At 37.1% G+C, this 23,802-nt stretch overlaps 1 protein-coding gene across 1 annotated transcript; it reads left to right on the forward strand.

The window, feature by feature from the left end:
* The first annotated feature begins 21,062 nt into the window (after positions 1 to 21,062).
* LOC113134104 (uncharacterized) lies at positions 21,063 to 23,126 on the forward strand. The gene is made up of 4 exons (XM_026313340.1): positions 21,063 to 21,324; positions 21,545 to 21,780; positions 21,879 to 22,063; positions 22,349 to 23,126. The coding sequence occupies exons 1-4, from the start codon at positions 21,063 to 21,065 to the stop codon at positions 23,124 to 23,126; spliced, it is 1,461 nt and encodes a 486-aa protein (XP_026169125.1).
* The last annotated feature ends 676 nt before the right edge of the window (positions 23,127 to 23,802 follow it).

Here is a 23,802-nt window from a genome sequence, read left to right on the forward strand (position 1 = left end):
TATTGGTGAATCTAAACTGCCCGTAGGTTTAAATGTGAGTGGGTTTGTTTGTCTACATGTCAGCCCTGTGATTGACCAGTGATCTGACCTGGGTGTACCCCACCTCTCACCCAAAGTTAGCTGGCATTGGCTCCAGCCAATGAATCACTGCTCCTTGCAGAATCAAGGAGCAGTTCTATAGACAGTGGATGGATTTAAAAACCTATACACTGCTTCATTACTTTTTGTCTCATTGTCCTGTGCTGCCAAAACATTCTATGAAACAATCAGGTGTAATAATATTAGGACCAGCCATCAGGAAAGGATTTTGGTTAAACCTTACATAAAACTGTATTCAGCCAGTTTCATTAGTCTGGTGTTGTATTGGTCTAGTATTTCTTGCTGTCCCTTTATTTCAATTTCTCCCTTCCCCTTCTACCTCTCTCCCCCTCTCTCATGCGTACATGGTGTCTCATCATTAGCCTGTCTCACCTGCTTTCTACTTAGATTAGACAGAGCAGTGCAGAGAAGTGAAGTTGACAGCCAGAGTGAGCAGGATGAGATGAAACGGAGAAAGGAGACGAGGCTGACTACAAAACCTTCCTCACTCGATCCATCTCCCTGCCTCGGATCTCTCACCTCCCCTGCCCCTCCCTGTGATGTATTCAGTCTCCTGCTGGGCTTTCTTCAGCTCGGAAAGCTTTTTGGTTTTGACATTCAGAGTTTTGGAGTGGAGGAATACAACACCAGACTTCTTGGTAAAAACTGCCGTCTGACATTTTTTAAGTCATTCTTCTAAAGCATCAGGTGTTTGTGACAGTGTAGTAAAAGTGCACGAGAGAGCTTTCTTCAAGTTGTAATAGGAAGACATACAATGAAGTGGTCAAGAAAAATGGTTGGAAATGTATTTTATTTTGACACATAGTTTTACTTGAAACATTTATTAGACTAACTATGATCTGACAAAACAACATAGATTTCATTCAGTTTTACTGCTTCCCTGCTATTTCTCTTCTTATGAACCTAGATTTCTATTGATATACCCACTGCTGCTGAGACAGAGAAGAACAGAAGATAAGTACTGGCTGGTTAATTTTGCCATTATTCTCTGTGAGTGCATCACTATAAAAAACACTTTGTGCATTAGGAATAATCAATTGATTAGGGAAAGACACTGCAAATTAGCGGTATATATAGTATAGCCAGTTAAATAGTTACTGTAGCCAGTTCTGAGTTCCTGTGTCTCCTTCCCTCCTGTCAAGTCTGCAAAACCAGACTGGTCCATTTCCTCATTTTGACAGTTCATATTGAAGCAATGAACAAAGTGCATTAGATTTCAGAAATTTACATTAGGAGAAGCAGATAAAATTCCTGGTTAGACAGTAGCCAATAATTTATTGACATGATTATTTTTATAATCATAATAATTTATTTCAATATACAAACACCATGATTACAACCCTACTCACCATATTAGAAGGAGAACCAAGGCCAGAAAATGATGCCTAGGTTTTCCTTGAGGCCACTCTCCTGAAACAAACAAAAAAAAAAACATAGTTAATCAGTGTACACAAAAACAATATTAAGGGTGTTTCCATCAGCACATACCTGCTTTCTGAGAGCAATCTGCCTCAGCCACCACAGGAAAAAAGTGAAGGGAGACAGCAGGTGCCCTATCTACCCTGGCCATGACTGAAATGAGGGGCCAGCTGTCAAGCTGCATTCAGATATCCAAATCCCGGTGCCGTACTACATAATGTTGTATGTTGAAAATAAACTTAAAATATCTATATTAAAAGCAAAATGTAATGTTGAGGATAGTTGCAGTGATTTGTAAGTGAAATGTCACCTGTGTTAAAACTGCAGTTCTTTTCGGAAGGAAAGCCACTGCATCTTGAAATAAAACCACTGAATATTGTTTAATTTCTTTGTGTCAATTCAGTTTAAACCAAATGAGGTTATAATAATGAGCCTATGCCTTACCTGTTTGTATGATGATCACATGTTTCCAGGTGCTTTTGAACCATTTGATTGAATAAATGAATATAAACTTTAGACACTTCCCATCACGTTTTCATGTGTAGCCTACTGTTAAAAGAAACAAAGTGTGGTAAGTGTTACATGAAAGGACTATGTAGAATTTGCCATCTCAGAGTTAATCAACTCAGAGTTCAGGGTTAACTTCAGAGTTTGTTGAACCGGCTTTTGGGAATGCCCCCTGAGCAGGAAGCCCAGTGTTGACAAACAGAAGAGCAACAAAGCAAACAGGGCAGGTAGGATGACATCAGATAGGTGAAGAGTGGCAAAGGCAAACACAGTCTCCATCATGACTGGAAGGCAAAGATTAAACTTGTCTGTTCAACATGCTTCCATATTATGTTGATACAGACATAATACAGACGTTTTTTTCATAAAACTTATTTGCTAATGAACATAATGTTATGGAAGCATAGATAACTATGTGAGTAAATTCAAACAGTTAGCTGAACACAAGAGAAACTAATAAGTCAGTGATATAACCAGGTATGAAAAGTAGTATCCAACAGCATCCCCTTTCCATGCCTTTAAGCAGTCAGAGTCGCAAATGAGGCCATCAGACACAAAGGTATGCAATTGATCGATATGGGTGAACAAGCAGTCAGACAGGTGTTCAGCTGGTCAGGCTACAGAAATACTGGTATTGATTTCCTCACTCTGATCTATTCTATAAACTACAGTACATCAAAGCTTCAGCCCTATCCAGAGAGGACAGAAAGAAACGTAACATTTGCTTGGCCATTCTCCCCTGTCACTTCTTTGGGGACCCCTTTCCCCCTCCCCAAACACTTTCAATTCTTCCATGACAACCTGCAGCATGTCATTGCATCACCGTGTTTCTACATTTTGTCTGGTTGCAACTATATGCTGTTGAAGTGAAGGAAACCACTGTGGTGAGCCAACGAAATTACTAGACTTTCTTGCTTTTTTTTGTTTCAACCTGTTCAGGTGGTTATTGGTTGTGTGTGCTAATGTTGCATCGACATTTCCATCAGATTATGTAATCTGGTGCTAATGTTGCATCGACATTTCCATCAGATTATGTAATCTGTGAGTATTTTTCTATCAAATTGTACCTATATTCATCCATTTTAATGCAGTCAGATGAATGAGGGTGTCTGCAGTTTACCACTTGGATTCATTTGTGGTGCTTTGTTATGCTTTAAGACTTCAGATCAACTGCCATGCTTTGTACTAAATGTGATACTTTTGCAAGCATAAACCTAAACCACAGCCCCCGTTGGTTCAACTGGTTGAGGAACTGTTGGGGTAGAGTACCACAAAAAATTTCAACTTATATAAAAATGCTGCAAATGTTACTTGAGCAGAATGTACAAAGTACATGTACTTGAATAAAGAACAAATGTCTAAGGAACAAGTGGGCTACAAAAATGTTGATTCTCTGCTGCCAGGTAAAAGAAGGAATGTAAGTGTTTGTCAAATGCCCCTGGCTAACACACTGAAAGCACAGGCATTACTGTGTGATGACTGACAGCTGTGAAGGCTAGCTGTGAATTCTGTTGAATGCCAGTAGAAAGTAGTTGGGCCTGGGCAGCCTTGTCATTCCACTTCATTAGTTGTTCCCTGCATTCATAACAATAGAATAAACATGATTCTCCTGTGGCGTGAAATTAATTAGCTCAACATTTCTGCAAGCATTTCTTTATGCTTTTTACCATTACAAGGGTGTCAGTTAGAGGCAGAGCGGATGGTTGAAGAACATTAAATGTCAAAATGTCAGTGGTCCCAAATTACATTCCAGCTGGAAGATGTGGGCACAGAAGCAACTTTTGCTGGTTAGGTGTGCCCCACCAGGCACTGAACGCTAAAACGGTGTGGTTTATTAAGTGGAAGGACTATAGCTTTCATTGAAATTACTAAAGCAAATCCTTTAAAGTTTTTTGGAAATATGAGGTACTTAGTAAACTTGGATTTGCTCTTACGGCAAAAGTAATCCACTCCGATGAATACACCGATGAACAGGTGCTCTTGCAGTATTGTAGTGGTAGTACATAGAGTTTATAACCATTATTCAGCTACAACTAAGCATATGTTTGTTCATTTTTGTTAGTAGACACAGATATTTCATGTTTGGTTTTATGAATGAAGACTGTACTTTATTCTTTTTCCTGTTACTGTGGGTGACTGTAGTGAACGCTATTGCTTAGGGGACTAGTCTGCCCAGTGATGGCAAAAGTAAATCAGTTCAGTTGTAAGCGGGAAGCAGTTCAGTGAAAGCCATCACTCTTCAATGCTGTATCCATTTATGTCTACAGAATAAAGGAAAAACACTTCCACACCATTGATTGTCTCCATCTGTGACGTGTAACAAAACTGCATCCATTTTGTCCAAAATTTCCTCTTTCTGATATTACCCCTGTCATGGCTCAGCAAGGAAGCTCTATGTATGAAGCACAAAGAATTTCACACTAAAATATTTATGAAGTAACATGCTTGGCTTTTTTTTTTGGCTTTGCTAAACTTTAGATTGTATTTCTGCACTTAACTAGGACTGTGAATTTTGTGCCACATCTCTTACAGTGAAGTTGCTTTAGGCAGAGATTTATTTGCAGCCAGAAGGAACAATTACAGCAACAAAAACATTTTCTCTTGTGCATATGGGCCTGGGCATATTACAGGAGAATCATGTTTATTCTATTGTTATGAATGCAGGGAACAACTAATGAAGTGGAATGACAAGGCTGCCCAGGCCCAATATTACCTTGAAAAAATCTATTTCTAAGCAGTTATCGGACAACTTGCACAGAAATTGTCATGGGGTGAGTTTCTGGTTTGCAGGTTTGGACTTTTATTTTGGTTTCTGAGTTCCTGTTTTACCTAGTGAGGTCCTAATTAGCTTTATGTTTTTTTTTAGTGGAATTGGATTCACCTGTGTTTAATTGGTCTTGTGTTCCTATTGTATATATAACTCCTCTTCTCTTTTGTCTGTGTTCTGAAGGAAGAAGTTTATTTTTGTACACCGAGTAGCAGAGTTTGGACTTTATGTTTTGATATGTGCTGAAGCCCTGGTATGTCCAGAGAAATAAAAATTGTGTGTGTCTTGCATTTGGGCCCTGCACCTCCCTTCACCATCACTGCACCACCACATCGTAACAGAAATTAACTGTTTGAAAATTTTCAATCAGGATTTAGAGCACATCATAGTACAAAAACACCACTATTAATATATTCCACCATTGAATGTCACTAACTATGTGCTCTCTCTCCCCTAGTTTGTGCTCTCTCTCTCTGTACCTTCTGCAGGTGTCCCTGGTCCTGGAGCTGTTTATCGCTGATGTGCAGTTACTGGTCCCACCAACCTGCAGTGTCTATTTGTTGTTTATTGTTGCTGTTCTTTTCTCTCTGCTCTATCCACTCACTCCAACCGGTCGAGGCAGATGGCCGCCCAAACTGAGCCCGGTTCTGCTGGATGTTTCTTCCATTAAAGGGAGTTTTTCCTCTCCACTGTCACCATGTGCTGCTCATGAGGGATTTTTTTTTTCTTGTAAAGTGCCTTGAGATGATTTGTATTGTGATTTTTTGAATTGCTTGTATCACAGTTATATGTCTAGTAATAAATTGCAGTTGCATATTTTTTACAGTTCCTTCATGAAAATGCTATCACTTGCAAGAGAGTAGAGTGTGATATAATATTTCACCAACATATCATAATGCCACACTGACATGTCACAATCAATAACTGTGTTTATGATTATTATGCTTTCAGTGTCTTAGTGTCTGAACTCTCTCACAAAAGTACCTAGGTGAATCTGAATGTCCTGAAGGAAACGTGAATGCTAGATGTTGCTGTCGTTTCCACTGCTGCTACTTCATAACTTAATCACAGCAGATAAAGTCTTTGGGCAGAGATCCACCAAGTTGATAACACAGGATCAGATGTCATCTTTCTCTGGGCCAAAAAGTGGCATTTGATCAAAGTAGAAATACTGCAGCCAGTGACTGCACGTGTGAAAGGTACTACTGTTTAAAGCAGTGATTCTCAAAGTGGGGGCAGGGAGATAATGCAGGGGTCCATGGTGAATACTTGAGTACTAAGCCAATGAAGCACTAGTAACCAGCACTTTTAGTGAGTAACAGCATGAAAACAACATGAAAAAAAAACCTACAAATGTAGAAGATAGAGTCTGCCAAAGAAAATTCATAGTGATCTTGACAGATCAAACCAAAACTTGAAAATTTTCGCTAGCGAGGCTGAGCTCCAACTATAGCCACAACCACTGGCTGTAACCTTAATGCCAGTGGGTATGCCCATAACTATGATGGCTATGTGAACTCTGGGTTGAGAGCCCAAAATGTCAGGAGGTGGGATGTGCACTGTATTGTATGCAAATTGCAAATGAATTCCTTTACTGTAAGGAATTTGCATCAGGTTATGGTGAAACATGTAACATAATGATAAACATTGTACACTTATTTTATGCTTATGTAGAGACTAAACTTTATTGAATTATTGTTATATTTGCTTTTTTAATTAAAGCCTTTACTGTACTTTTAAGCCTTTTGTCTGTTTTGCTGTGTGGTGAAACATAACTAGTGTAAGGGAAATTAAACATTTAATCCGTATGAACGTAAGAAGAAGTCCGTTTTTTCCTATCTCACCTCATTACAGGTAATGCAGTCCCGCCTTGTACACTGTCCACTGTTCACATGTAAATAATCTCAGGTGAACCAGGTAAATATGTGCACACCCCTGAGAAATGACACAAAATATCAAACTTCATCATAGAATTTACTCACTTTTTCTACTCGTTTGGATGATGGCGCGTCACGGACGTGAAGCGGCGCTCCTTACATTCCTCACAGAGACAAATAGTTTAGCTTGTCCTCAGAGTAAAAACACTGATTTTAACTCAAATGAGGATCGTTTGCTCCTCATTGTGTTGTATTGTACAGCACTAATCCGTCCCATCTACATTGACTGAAAGGCTCATTATGCGTGTCTTTGTCTGGTCGTTCAGTGCGTCTTTTGTGTTCTTAGGTAAATCACATGACTATTCATCCTTAGACACACCCTCTTGCATATGGCCTTTCTGGACAAAAAGTGTCTTAGAAAATTTAAATCAGTGTATTGTTTACTGTGAATGTGTGAACAAGATGACATTCACAGCACTCTGAAGTAAACACTTTAGCCTACAACATACTGGTCTCCAAAGTCTTGTGAACCAATGTTCTGTTTGTGTTTTATGGTCTTATTTCAGTGAGTAAAAAATTGTAGTTTTGCACTAACCATGCATAACCACTTTTTTCTCAAAAACACAATCATGTATAAACTTGCAGCTCACATATTATTGTAGCCAATTTTGTGCTGATTACAGTGTTATTAGACTTTAGACATTAATATGTTTAAAAGACACTGAAAAAAGCACAAATGTCAGGACATGTCAAAATTTGTCCAGGCCCCAAAAACCCCCTCAGACCTCAGAGGGTTAAGAAATAAGGGTTAGAGTCCCTAAAGTATTCTTCGAGGTTAGAGTCCCTGGAAATTGTGTGTGAAATTGCATGTGTTAATTTGAGGTGTTGATAAGAAAGTATTGTGTATTGCTTATTTAGTTCTCCATGTGAAGCAACGGGAAGGTGGAAACCTAACGGTGCTAAAACAAGTCCTCTGATCAGTGTCATGATCCACAACTTGACTTCTGGTGTTATGCTTTTTTTTGAAGGATCATACAGGATCTGGTTTCTTACTGCTTTCTCTCACTTGATTAGGTAATTGTTTTCACCTGTGTTCGGTTTTCTGCTCATGGTTTATATACCTTCTCTCAACCACAGACAAACTGCCAGGTTGTCTGTGACATCTCTGCCGTTTTTCTGTCTACGACTATCAGTGTCTGCCTGCTTTGACCTATTCCATGCTACCTGGTGTTTTCACGGAAACTACTGATCGTGGACCTCCTCGTTTCATCAGGCTCAGCTAAGTAACCTTACCCTTGTTTTCATGGGAGGAGTTGTTTTCGCCCAAGAGGAAAGTTTGCTGCCCGAATGCACACGACAATCAGAGGAGCTTTTCCAAGCTAAGTTTATTCACGCCTATTTTGTATTTATGGACTAACACAGAGACTTGTTTTTACTCAAGAGGATTTTCCTGTCTTGACTCTCACGTAACAATCAGGGGATCCATGTTACGTTAAGTCAGCTCATCCCCTGCTTGTGTTTTTTTGGAAAGGGGGCAAACTGTTTTGCTCAATAGCCCAAGCTTCCATGCCCAGTTATATACCTTTGTGTCATGTTTCCATGTTTTTTCATGAAGATCTGGTGAGTCTAAATTAAGAGACCCAGATCACCACATCAAGCCATGTACCCTTGTTTCATGTTCCCATGTTTTCCATGAAGATCTGGCGAGTCTAAGTTAAGAGAGGGGACTGGGTACGGGTGAAAGTCCACAAACAAAAGTGGACTGAGCCCAGGTGGACTGGATCATTTGAAGTGGTTGAGTGTACCTCCCATTTGGTTTAGGTAAAAGGAAAAGCTGGAGCAAATTGGCACCATCTAACACATTGTGTACCTGCCCCTAAAGTTTTAGAAACTGATCAGAAACAAAAGCAAAATTGGCAGGGATGCTCGAGACCTCCTCAGCCTAAGGATGGGGCAAGGGAAAGCAGACAACCCTGGACCCTGTTTGGCACAACTGGGCTTAGGCCATGGTATAAGGGTTTACACCTCTGAGCGAGGTGTAAAAGGAGGGAATTGTAAGGAAAATTAAACATTTAGGTTAGCATAACAAAATAAGTTATTTGTGTAATAAGGTTATGGGACAGTTAATACACATTAACACTAGCAATTGTTTGCTAACTATGTTGTGTTGCAAACAGAAATGTTTATAAAGTCTGGTTTATGAATTATTCATATAAATAATTGTCATAAGTTTGGGGCACCAGATCCCTTAATGACTGGGATAAGTTTGAGACAATCAGCACATCCAGTTACTTATCTGAACCCAAGAATTGAGTCGACTCAGGTGTGGGCTGGTCGACTGCAGTTTTTCAATAGGTGCATTGGCATTCCTTGGAAGTCTTTCAGATGTGGGCATAGGGCATCTTTTCTCCACCGATCGTTGCCCTCTTCATCTGGTTGCTGACCAATGGCTCTGCCAGATTATCCCAGATTATCAGATTTGCTGATGTGTCAATTTAAGGTGAGCTGGTTACTACAACACCACATGTGGAGGAGGGCATGAATTTAGTGGTAATCTCTCTTTGGTTACTGGTTTCTCTCCTCTGCAGGATGCAGGTCTCACCTCAGTTCTTCTGTAATTGTCTGTGATTTGTCTGTGTCTCTTTGTGTGAGTTGTTTATGCTTGTAGCAGAGTCAATCTGACTTTTAAGACTAATAAAGTTTGATTGTTTCTAAAAAGATGAATAATTGTTTTTCTCTTTTTTTTTCACCAAGTTTCAAACACACACAATTTTTTTTAGATCACTTGATAATCTTTTCATGACACGCATATTGTAGCAAGTAATCAGAGTCAATAGTTAATTACATAAATAAAAGTCACATCGGTACATGGATTAGCCAAAAGCACAAGTAAAAGATAATAACACGGCTTACATTGTAACATGGTAGTCATAACATTGTAGTCCGGTAATATTGCTTTCGGTATGTTGTTCAGTATGTTACATATTTAGCAATAGAAGCAAAAATATAACAGGAATTATTAAGTCATCACATAAGTTTGAGGTCATATTTGAGAAAACATGTTTAGCTGCTAAAGGAATGGTTTAAAGGTATTTATGGCAGACTGTGACCAGCGGGGAGTCAAAGGGCTCTCTTGGTTAGAGCAGATGTGTTAACTCTATTCATGATTAAATAGAGTCTGGCAATGCACCATCACCTCCTGCTGTTTGCTCCAGTGACATTCACAGGTCACTAGCTCAACTGAAGATAATATTGTACCGCCAAAAAAGTAAAAATGTTTATGTTCATGCTAAACTCTAACTCCTAGTGTGAAAGAGCTATAGTGCAGATTTCAAGATGCAGGTAATAAAGTCTACAGCTGAAACAAAGTTTGGAGTGAGTGTTGGCATTTAGACAACCTGAGAGAGGAGGAGGAGACGCCGCTTCATCTACCCCAGCCCGACTTGGCAGAGTTGTTACCTAACACGAATGAATGAATGAATTTCGTAGTGCACTTCTGCTTGTTATGCCTAGCCTATGTTCTTCATAGGCTAATTCAGACTACAATAAGTATAATTAGAAATGGAACTTATACACCGAAGCGACTTGTATGTTTTTTTTTTTGTTGGACAAGATTGTTTATGCTAAAAACAACTTATACTCTGGTGTGACTTATAGCCCAGAAAATACGGTATCTTACTGCTGTTATAAACTAATTAATCAATCTCTAGCTATGGCTAACATTAAATCTAAATGCCTTGGAGATCACTGTCTTCTAAATAAAATAGGTTTTTGGTTATTGTACAGCAGCAACAGTGGCTGTGGCCGTAGCAGTCATGACTATGGCTGTACTCTAGGAGTCATTACTATGGCTGTAGCAGCAGTGGATGTGGCTATAGAAACCATGAATCAAAAGCAAATAAAATATATCATCAGAATCACCCTGCATTAGTACTACCTGAACAGACATCATCTACCTCCAGCTTACAGTAAATGGCTTTGAAAGACCTGGAGTAGACAACACAGGAGAGTGGCAGGTTTTTCCATGCAGTCAAAGGCTATTTGGCATTTAGGAGTCTAGATAAACTCAGTTTTTGAGCTCAATAAATCAGTCAATGGCTGGGTATCAACCAAAAAATTTGTACAAAGGTTTCTGTAGTAACCTGGTGTGAGGGAAACGAGCAGGCAAACATAAGAAAATTCTCAAAAAAGGTGAAAATTATTTAAGGGATACAAAAACCCATCAAAGGGGTGAACAAAACAAACCCAGGCAAAATTAACAAAATGAACTAACTGAACAGACCAAATGACAAAGACAAACCGACCTGACACCTTAACACAAAGGGGAACATATGTAATGACTGATCAGACCATTTTCAACAGACAGGGGTAACTCGAAGACTAATTAAAACATTAAAATTTATAAACTAAACACACCTAACAGTTAATCTCGCTCTCAGATATAAAAAAACTGTATACATCAACTGAATGTCTGTAACCCTCATACACTAAACACATTAGTTTCTTTAGTTTACAATTAAATTAATTTCCTTCGGTTATATAGATTTTTAGTGTTACGCAGTGTTTCATTTTGTCACACAAGGATTACACATTTGATGTAGTATATTTATTTTATTTGGTATTGACTGTACATTAGTTTCTATATGTAGGAGACACATTTAGCTTACAATTGTACATTGTCACATTACTTTGTACTTTTTGTTCGAGTAAATCTAATTATTTAATTTGAGTTACCAGTGCTGAAGGGGGTCGGTGGTTGGTGTTACTGCTGCTGGAGCCATCTTGGGCTGCTTGAGTAAAAGAGTCACTCCAGGGAGCAGACGTCATAAATACAGAAAGTGGCCAATCGGACTGCTCCAAGTTTTTCCAACTCCCACCCCACCCCACGATGTCATTCAGTCTGGCTGTTGGTGATGCGAACTTCAGGTTGACAAACCTGAGACACTTCTTCGTCGCCCAGAGGGTCAGAGGGGCCCGTACATACTTCTGCTGCCTGGCGATGTTAGCTGCAAAGTAACTCAGCTGCGCTGAAGAGTTGCTGCCGTCTTCAATTAGTGATTCAGAAAAACGCAAAAAAACTTTGCTATCTAACTGGTAACCGGTCACTGGTAACTTGAACATTAAAGAAAAATAAAGTATTGAAAAGATGCCCCCAAAGTTACTAAACAACTAAGTAAGAAAAAGGACAAAAATTTGAATTCCAGCAGAAAGTTGCAAAAATCTTCTATCTGTTCTTGCTGAGAGGCGGGGGAATTCAAAGTCATAAAAAACATTGGTAACAGCATTTCAGAGGATCTCATTAAATGAAGGGATTATTTCACTGCCACCTTGACTATTGTAGTACTTTCCTATTACTCACGACTAAGTTAATATAGTAGTGACTTAAAATCAAGCAAATATTTGTAACAGAAGTTTGACAGTTGAGAATTGGCTTCAAAGATGAGATAAGTATTTAGAATGTTTGTTTTAAGGCAACAGTCAGATCAGGAGCATAAATATAAATGTGTGAAATTTATGATTTGAGATTGGGGAGGGCCTGACTCAATCAGGAGCTGTAAAATAAACATATTGACACCACACACTTGAACACTGCTTGGACAATAAGTTGTAAAAAGGCCACCACCCACAATCTCTTCGGAGGCAAATTGGGCCTAAAACTGGACATAAAATCAACTAGAGTGTAGCCAGCCACCACCACGTCACAAGAACAACTTCTGTAAACCTTGGTATAGATTGTACAAGTCTCTGAACTCTACTGCAGGGACGAAATAGAATTCTTCTGAGTGATGATGGTGGAGGACAGCGCTAACATGTTGATCCAGAATTTCTCAGGAGTGTTTAGTTGGGTTGAGATCTGATGACTATGAAGGCCACGATGTAAGATTAATCCGATTTTTATCCTCATCAAAGCGTGCAGTTGTCCCTTGAGAATTTTTTTGATGGTAAACAAAGCAAGCTTAGATGTCTATATGTGCAAAGCGTAGCTCTCGTTAAATCAATATGGACATAAGAAACAGCATCTACATCAGAAATAAGCCATGGTTATGAACACCAAGCCCAAGCTAATGATTTGGCTAACAATATCTCACACCTGATCTGCACCTGATCCTGGCACACAACCAAGCTGCAGCTATGGAGCTGACATTAGAATTCTGGATGGGTGCTGCTGGGGTAAAGCAGCTAATTGAAACAGACATTTACCCCAGATGATTTGGGAAAGGATGAGTGGATCAGATCCCTCATATCTCTTAAGTCATACAAACAGGTAATTTATGTACTCAAGGTATCATAATAGAGAGTGACTTCAATATTCCATCAAGGGAGATGCTGCTTTCTATTATGAAGAAAATTTCACTCTTATCGGTCAAAATGTGATCTAGCTTTCACTAGCAAAGGCTTCATGGACTAGAAATACACAGTAAAAACTAATAAGGGCCTTAAAAGACATGGGACCTCTATGGAACCTTTGGCATGTTTTAGTTTGTGGAAAGAAAAAGAACAACATATTGATAAAAGGAAACATATCTCTATGCTCATCAATGCGGACAGCTCCAGAAAAATCATTACTAGATTTCCAGTATTACTAATGAGGTGGAGTTTTTAGTTTTAAATCAGTTACCTTTAAGGGGCAAATTAGATGCCTTTGATGATGTCACAAGGAGGAAGTGAACTTTTTTTTTTTTATCATTATTTGACTTCAACACAAGGAAAGACCCATATTTGGCCCAAATATTGTAGTTTCCCTGAAATGTCACTTGCACTAGTCAAGAGACGCAGAATGATCTAATCTGCATAATGAGTGACCAAAGCAATTGTAAAGGAAATGGGAGATAGTAGTGCAGCATCAGAATAGGTGTCAAAAGTGATACTATGGGAAAAGAAAATATCTCCATAGTTTTTCCTTTTGTAAATGAATAAACAGGAAATTAAACCTAGAGGTTGAGTCATGGCAATTGGACTTCTAGTTTTCAGATCATAAGGTTCACTACTCATCCGAGTAGCTTCATCAGCTGGTATGGAAACTCAAATTTATCCTTCAAAGGATAAATTCGATTTATATCAAAACCAATTCATGTTCAATGTCAACGTCACTTATTTGTGCAAATCCAAGGCTTATTAAAAGCACAGACCAAGCCAGCAATTAGCATTAGCTACTACCATCAGCTGCTAGCACTAGTGCAATTAGGGCATAAAATATGCCATTTCATTAATTTGCAGAAATACAAAATTTGTACCAAAGTGTGTAAACATTACACAAAGTATCCAGACAATATCAAGTATGGTGTCATTTTGTGTTACCGTATTAGCCACAGCTGTTTAGCTGTTTTAACCTTAGTATTTATACCAGTTATTCACCTCCACATATGGATGTCTTTATTTCTCCAGTAATTTGGTCAGTTATTTGCTTTTTTGTTAACTGTTTTGCCTGTTGTGTTCTCTGAGGTTGTGTTTTGTTCCCTCAGCAGTTTGTTGTGCAGTTGTGTAGCCCAACTTGACCTGCAAGCCTGTTTTCTGTGTTTGCCCTTGTCCTGTGTCTGCATTTGGGTCCTATAACCTAGCTCAGTGTAAAAGATGTAGCAGTTATATATTATGCTGCGGTGTATTTTTAAAAACTCTGGCTGTAAAGCCTGGACACGTATTACGAGGACACTGCAGCAAACGTAAACCGCATATTTTTAGTTCATGACAGATTAATGCACCAGAAACACAAATTGTTATGTGGGTGAAACGATAAGGAAACCAAATGCAGATTTGGGATTCAGAACAACTTATTAGCAAAAGACAACAAAAATTCACTGGAGGCTGACGATAATAAAATAACTCTCCAGGACAACATAGAAGCAGTGCCACACGCTGGTCGAGGCAAAGCATGTGGTAGGGAACCACTGGCACCTATGGCAAGCCGTTTGAGCATAAATTAGATATCCTTGATATCAGATGTTTATTTCACATACTAGTTCAGTCTTTGTCAGAACTAGTTCGACGTTTGATTGCACTAGTTGGACAAGAACCCTTACTAGTCACGCTTTCTCAGCAACTAGTGGCATTTCTGTCCAGCTAGTTCCATGAAACGCCCTACTATCAATGCCAGTCACTGCACTAGTAGGACCAAAGTCCCAACTAGTCAGCTTTTTCATGTACTAGTGGCCCTCTGGACGACACTAGTAAGGCTAAAATTCCTACTAGTTAACTAGTGTGCTGAAAGAAATGTGACAAGTTTACTAGTCAAGCATGAGTTTGGCTCACTAGTGAACTAGTGACCAGTATTTGTCTGCACTAGTACACTAGTGAGAGCCTAAATCTTCACTAGTTCACTAGTGAGGGCCAATATGCACATGCATTTACTTTACTAGTTAACTTCTGGGCTCAAAATCTTTAGTAGTTAACTAGTGAAAGCCAAGTCGATCACTAGTAAAGTAGTTACACTAAATGCTAATGAAGAGGCAGGGCAGTGACATAAACCTAACCTTCCTATTGGCTCTCCTGCAGTTCAATCAAACCAAAATTTAAATTTAACTCTGTAAAGCCTGGCTTGCTCCTCTGCTTCACTGCTTTGTTGAACATTTTTTAAAAGAAATACCAGGAGAGGAAATACCACTCTCCAATTTAAAGTAAAATTTGATGGAGGTGGCAACAGTTAAAACTGAAGTTTGTTTACAAGGAACCATGTATAAAAATGTACTATATTATTGCTGATTAGTGGCAATAATCCATCTAAAATACTATGTAATAACGTTGAAAATTAAGAAAAAAATATAGCCGGAAGCGGCGATGAGCGGCTTTCGCCACGAGCGGACCGCCGGCGCGAGCGACCCCCGTCCGGCGAGAGGTCGAACCGCTCCTCCCGGGCGAAGTGGCTCACCGGGAGCCCTTCGGACGAGAGCGTATAGCAAGCCGTTTGAGCATAAATTAGATATCCGCCATAGTGTCTGTGCGATTTTGTGTCTCGGCACATCTGGATATGTGTGCATGTGTTTACAACTGCTGCTTTGATTACCGTGGAGATGTAAAGTGTTTCGGTGTCTGTCCGTTAGACGGACGTTGACCGGAAAAAATCCCCCGCCTCGGGTTTCCGGCTCTGAGTCCCGCTCTTATGGCAAGCCGTTTGAGCATAAATTAGATATCCTTGATATCAGATATCAGATATCCTTGGTAGGAGATATCCTTGATATCTGATATCAGATATCGAGATATTCTTAAACCTTGATATCAGATATCAAGGTTAAGAATATCTTGATATCTGACATCAAGGTTACGAATATCTGATATCTGATATCAAGGTTAAGAATATCTGATATCAAGGTTAAGAATATCTTGATATCTGATATCAAGGTTAAGAATATCTTGATATCTGATATCAAGGTTAAGAATATCTGATATCAAGGTTAAGAATATCTTGATATCTGATATCAAGGTTAAGAATATCTTGATATCTGATATCAAGGTTAAGAATATCTGATATCAAGGTTAAGAATATCTGATATCTAATATCAAGGTTAAGAATATCTGATATCTGATATCAAGGTTAAGAATATCTCGATATCTGATATCAAGGTTAAGAATATCTGCCTTGATATCTGATATCAAGGTTAAGAATATCTGATATCTAATATCAAGGTTAAGAATATCTGATATCTGATATCAAGGTTAAGAATATCTCGATATCTGATATCAAGGTTAAGAATATCTGCCTTGATATCTGATATCAAGGTTAAGAATATCTGATATCTGATATCAAGGTTAAGAATATCTTGATATCTGATATCAAGGTTAAGAATATCTGCCTTGATATCTGATATCAAGGTTAAGAATATCTGATATCAAGGTTAAGAATATCTTGATATCTGATATCAAGGTTAAGAATATCTTGATATCTGATATCAAGGTTAAGAATATCTTGATATCTGATATCAAGGTTAAGAATATCTGATATCTGATATCAAGGTTAAGAATATCTGATATCTGATATCAAGGTTAAGAATATCTGATATCTGATATCAAGGTTAAGAATATCTCGATATCTGATATCAAGGTTAAGAATATCTGCCTTGATATCTGATATCAAGGTTAAGAATATCTGATATCTGATATCAAGGTTAAGAATATCTTGATATCTGATATCAAGGTTAAGAATATCTCAATATCTGATATCAAGGTTAAGAATATCTGCCTTGATATCTGATATCAAGGTTAAGAATATCTGATATCTGATATCAAGGTTAAGAATATCTCGATATCTGATATCAAGGTTAAGAATATCTGCCTTGATATCTGATATCAAGGTTAAGAATATCTGATATCTAATATCAAGGTTAAGAATATCTGATATCTGATATCAAGGTTAAGAATATCTCGATATCTGATATCAAGGTTAAGAATATCTGATATCTGATATCAAGGTTAAGAATATCTTGATATCTGATATCAAGGTTAAGAATATCTCGATATCTGCTATCAAGGTTAAGAATATCTGCCTTGATATCTGATATCAAGGTTAAGAATATCTGCCTTGATATCTGATATCAAGGTTAAGAATATCTGCCTTGATATCTGCTATCAAGGTTAAGAATATCTGCCTTGATATCTGATATCAAGGTTAAGAATATCTGCCTTGATATCTGATATCAAGGTTAAGAATATCTGATATCTGATATCAAGGTTAAGAATATCTTGATATCTGATATCAAGGTTAAGAATATCTGATATCTGATATCAAGGTTAAGAATATCTGCCTTGATATCTGATATCAAGGTTAAGAATATCTGATATCTGATATCAAGGTTAAGAATATCTTGATATCTGATATCAAGGTTAAGAATATCTTGATATCTGACATCAAGGTTAAGAATATCTGATATCTGATATCAAGGTTAAGAATATCTGATATCAAGGTTAAGAATATCTGATATCTAATATCAAGGTTAAGAATATCTGATATCTGATATCAAGGTTAAGAATATCTCGATATCTGATATCAAGGTTAAGAATATCTGCCTTGATATCTGATATCAAGGTTAAGAATATCTGATATCTAATATCAAGGTTAAGAATATCTGATATCTGATATCAAGGTTAAGAATATCTCGATATCTGATATCAAGGTTAAGAATATCTGATATCTGATATCAAGGTTAAGAATATCTTGATATCTGATATCAAGGTTAAGAATATCTCGATATCTGCTATCAAGGTTAAGAATATCTGCCTTGATATCTGATATCAAGGTTAAGAATATCTGCCTTGATATCTGATATCAAGGTTAAGAATATCTGCCTTGATATCTGCTATCAAGGTTAAGAATATCTGCCTTGATATCTGATATCAAGGTTAAGAATATCTGCCTTGATATCTGATATCAAGGTTAAGAATATCTGATATCTGATATCAAGGTTAAGAATATCTTGATATCTGATATCAAGGTTAAGAATATCTTGATATCTGATATCAAGGTTAAGAATATCTTGATATCTGATATCAAGGTTAAGAATATCTGATATCTGATATCAAGGTTAAGAATATCTGATATCTGATATCAAGGTTAAGAATATCTGATATCTGATATCAAGGTTAAGAATATCTCGATATCTGATATCAAGGTTAAGAATATCTGCCTTGATATCTGATATCAAGGTTAAGAATATCTGATATCTGATATCAAGGTTAAGAATATCTTGATATCTGATATCAAGGTTAAGAATATCTCGATATCTGCTATCAAGGTTAAGAATATCTTGATATCTGATATCAAGGTTAAGAATATCTGCCTTGATATCTGATATCAAGGTTAAGAATATCTGATATCTGATATCAAGGTTAAGAATATCTTGATATCTGATATCAAGGTTAAGAATATCTTGATATCTGACATCAAGGTTAAGAATATCTGATATCAAGGTTAAGAATATCTGATATCTAATATCAAGGTTAAGAATATCTGATATCTGATATCAAGGTTAAGAATATCTCGATATCTGATATCAAGGTAAAGAATATCTGCCTTGATATCTGATATCAAGGTTAAGAATATCTGATATCTAATATCAAGGTTAAGAATATCTGATATCTGATATCAAGGTTAAGAATATCTCGATATCTGATATCAAGGTTAAGAATATCTGATATCTGATATCAAGGTTAAGAATATCTTGATATCTGATATCAAGGTTAAGAATATCTCGATATCTGCTATCAAGGTTAAGAATATCTGCCTTGATATCTGATATCAAGGTTAAGAATATCTGCCTTGATATCTGCTATCAAGGTTAAGAATATCTGCCTTGATATCTGATATCAAGGTTAAGAATATCTGCCTTGATATCTGATATCAAGGTTAAGAATATCTGATATCTGATATCAAGGTTAAGAATATCTTGATATCTGATATCAAGGTTAAGAATATCTTGATATCTGACATCAAGGTTAAGAATATCTGATATCTGATATCAAGGTTAAGAATATCTGATATCAAGGTTAAGAATATCTTGATATCTGATATCAAGGTTAAGAATATCTTGATATCTGATATCAAGGTTAAGAATATCTGATATCAAGGTTAAGAATATCTTGATATCTGATATCAAGGTTAAGAATATCTGATATCTGATATCAAGGTTAAGAATATCTCGATATCTGATATCAAGGTTAAGAATATCTGATATCTAATATCAAGGTTAAGAATATCTGATATCTGATATCAAGGTTAAGAATATCTCGATATCTGATATCAAGGTTAAGAATATCTGCCTTGATATCTGATATCAAGGTTAAGAATATCTGATATCTAATATCAAGGTTAAGAATATCTGATATCTGATATCAAGGTTAAGAATATCTCGATATCTGATATCAAGGTTAAGAATATCTGCCTTGATATCTGATATCAAGGTTAAGAATATCTGATATCTAATATCAAGGTTAAGAATATCTGATATCTGATATCAAGGTTAAGAATATCTTGATATCTGATATCAAGGTTAAGAATATCTCGATATCTGCTATCAAGGTTAAGAATATCTGCCTTGATATCTGATATCAAGGTTAAGAATATCTGCCTTGATATCTGATATCAAGGTTAAGAATATCTGCCTTGATATCTGCTATCAAGGTTAAGAATATCTGCCTTGATATCTGATATCAAGGTTAAGAATATCTGCCTTGATATCTGATATCAAGGTTAAGAATATCTGATATCTGATATCAAGGTTAAGAATATCTTGATATCTGATATCAAGGTTAAGAATATCTTGATATCTGATATCAAGGTTAAGAATATCTTGATATCTGATATCAAGGTTAAGAATATCTGATATCTGATATCAAGGTTAAGAATATCTGATATCTGATATCAAGGTTAAGAATATCTGATATCTGATATCAAGGTTAAGAATATCTCGATATCTGATATCAAGGTTAAGAATATCTGCCTTGATATCTGATATCAAGGTTAAGAATATCTGATATCTGATATCAAGGTTAAGAATATCTTGATATCTGATATCAAGGTTAAGAATATCTCGATATCTGCTATCAAGGTTAAGAATATCTTGATATCTGATATCAAGGTTAAGAATATCTGCCTTGATATCTGATATCAAGGTTAAGAATATCTGATATCTGATATCAAGGTTAAGAATATCTTGATATCTGATATCAAGGTTAAGAATATCTTGATATCTGACATCAAGGTTAAGAATATCTGATATCAAGGTTAAGAATATCTGATATCTAATATCAAGGTTAAGAATATCTGATATCTGATATCAAGGTTAAGAATATCTCGATATCTGATATCAAGGTTAAGAATATCTGCCTTGATATCTGATATCAAGGTTAAGAATATCTGATATCTGATATCAAGGTTAAGAATATCTTGATATCTGATATCAAGGTTAAGAATATCTTGATATCTGATATCAAGGTTAAGAATATCTGATATCTGATATCAAGGTTAAGAATATCTGATATCTGATATCAAGGTTAAGAATATCTCGATATCTGATATCAAGGTTAAGAATATCTGCCTTGATATCTGATATCAAGGTTAAGAATATCTGATATCTGATATCAAGGTTAAGAATATCTTGATATCTGATATCAAGGTTAAGAATATCTCGATATCTGCTATCAAGGTTAAGAATATCTTGATATCTGATATCAAGGTTAAGAATATCTGCCTTGATATCTGATATCAAGGTTAAGAATATCTGATATCTGATATCAGATATCAGATATCTAGTGCTACTAGTGGCACATACACCTAGTAGTTTGCGCAAACTGTTATAAAAAGGATTGGGGGCGTACAAAGAAGCTCCTTTTTTATTGGTTGAACTGTCACCCTGAATGCTGATTTGCTCATTGGTTTATGGAGATAATTCAGTTATTCAAACGCAAACATGGCGGACGCTGTCCTGAGACGAATTAGAAGACGATGTGTTGAAATTGAACGAGCATATCATCAAGGCTCTGCAGGTCGAAGAGAAGTGCACGCTATTGAAATCTCTATTGCTAACCTGAGAAGAGTTGAAAATACTATTAGCGCCGAGGCTATGCGAAATATAATTCAGAGTCTCACAGATCTCCGAACTCTTGTCACTGCGACCCTAACTTCCGATTCAGTCCGTGCTTGTTTCAGTGCAGCACATCGTTTGTATTCAGGTAAGTTGGTCAATATTATTATTTTATTGTTTCAAATAATATTACAACATTAAAAGCGGTTTTTTTCTTTTTAAATAGCCTTAACAAATACAATTTTTTTATAACGTAATTAGTACGCGCGGTTGAGGAACGTGGTATGGCAAAACAGCTTTAATTGTATATGTTATTAAATTGAATCAAATTAGCTTATTATTATTTTCGTTTTCTTTTTATATTTTAGGAAGACAAGGGAGGCCTACTCTTGACATTTCAAGGGAGCAAATTGAGCTGCTCCTCACTCAAGGCTTCACAGTGAGAGCCATGGCAAGGATGTTGGGCTGCTCGTCCTCATACTTGCATAAAAAAATGAAAACCTTTCAGATTTCTGCAAGAAACAGATTCACTCGCATTAGTGATTCTGACCTACAGGAACACATCAGGGTACTCCACAACCAGTTCCCAACATCAGGGTCAGAAGTAAGCATACTACAACATATTTCCCTTATAGATTTAATACATATCATTTATATGCATGTACTGTACAATGATTTTCTTAAAATATGAAATTCTTTCAGATGATGAGAGGATACCTGCATGCAGATGGGATTGTAGTACCAAGAAGAAGAGTTCGAGAGACACTTAACCACATTGATCCAGCTGCTGCAGCCCAAAGATGGAGCCAGGCTGTGGTTAGGAGAACATATTATGTGCCATTTCCTAATAGTTTGTGGCACATAGATGGCCATATGCGTCTCATTCGGTAATCACGGGTCACCTTTTGTATTTCTGTGTGCTAGCAGAAATAGCAGAGAGACATATGAGATGGGTAGTGCAGTCCTTTTTTTCACCCCATAAAATTACATCCTTCAAATCCTGTCATTCCATCATTCATCTTAACCTTCCACTTTTTCAAGGGAGCAAATTGCGCTTTTTCTTTTTTTTCAAAATATGTGAATTACTTACAAATCTATTGTTGGTAATGTAACAGAATAATCTATATGACTTTATGATATTTATATAATCCATTATTTTAAATGTTTGACAGGTGGGGGTTTGTGACACATGCTGGCATTGATGGGAACTCCAGAATAATCACTTACATCAACTGCAGCACAGACAACAAAGCTTTGACGGTGTTGACTCATTTTGTTCGAGCCACCTGTCTCTATGGGTTACCAGCCAGAGTAAGATCGGACCATGGAGGGGAGAACACTCTAGTTGCTCTTTTAATGAATCTTCTTCAGGGACAAGGACATGCAAGGCACATAACAGGCCAGTCCGTACACAACCAACGTATTGAACGTCTTTGGAGAGATGTTTTCCAGCAGGTTGTGCGCTACTTCTACATGCTTTTTTATTCATTTGAAGATGAACAAATATTGAACCCTGATGATAACACTCAGAAAATGGCACTACAGATAGTTTACAAGCCAGAAATCCAAAGGCGACTTGATTTGTTCAGACACGCTTGGAACAACCATAAAATCAGATCAGCTAACAACCATACACCAACACAAATTTGGATGGAGGGCATGCTAGTCACCACTGAGCAGGAGTCTACACCTCTCAACAATGTCTTTGGAGATGACCCTTACAGCCAAGAAAATCTAGAAGCTGGCTTGGCAAGACATGGCATACAGCTCACCCAGTTACAAGCAAACAGTGAAGACCCTGTACAAACAGTGACTCTGTCACAACCATTCAATGACCTGAACTCTGAACAACAGCAGGGGCTTCACAATGCAATTGATGGAATAACAGACTTAAAGGACAGGTATCTGGTGTGCACTAGAGAGCTGCAAAACATTCTTCAAAGAATATAAACTTTTTTTTCACAGCAGCCATTCTGACATGAAATGGCAGGTCACATTAAGTCAGGCTCTACCTAAACGAAATACTAAAATAATGTTATTAATAATGCTAATGTTTCCTTACTATTTCATGTCAAAATGGCTACTGTGGGAAAACCTCTATTCTAAATACTAGATGTGCAAAAAAAAAAAATCCATATTGTAAATGTCATGTATTTGGATTAGATAGTACAAACGGAGTGAAAGTATATCCTAATGAGATATCCTGTGTTGCTACTGTAAACCTCCCAGAAATGGGCTACACCTTTCCAAATCCCACACACTCTCTTGTGGCTTGGGAAAGCATCTGATGCAGTTCTTCCTCCTGTGTGACACCCCTTGGCAGGAACAAGCACATCATGCAGGTTGATGCATAGGGAAAACGATGCTGGCCATCCTCCTGTTCATAGAAGTCAATGCAGGGCTTCCTAGGAAAGCCCAGGGCAGGAACTTCATCTGCTCCAGTGGTGAAAATCAGTAGGTCTTCAAATCTCAGTTCAGTCACTTTGTCTGCCAGGAAAAAAGTAAGTCAATATTTGAATTAATTTCTAAAATCTAATGTCTAACTTTACAAGATGAAGACTGTATCTATTTTATGCCAGCCATCAAAACAGCTGTCTTTAGAGTACACTTTTTGAAAAAGATTTTG

Source organism: Mastacembelus armatus, chromosome 17, assembly GCF_900324485.2.
Source record: "Mastacembelus armatus chromosome 17, fMasArm1.2, whole genome shotgun sequence".
In the NCBI taxonomy this organism is placed as follows: domain Eukaryota; kingdom Metazoa; phylum Chordata; class Actinopteri; order Synbranchiformes; family Mastacembelidae; genus Mastacembelus; species Mastacembelus armatus.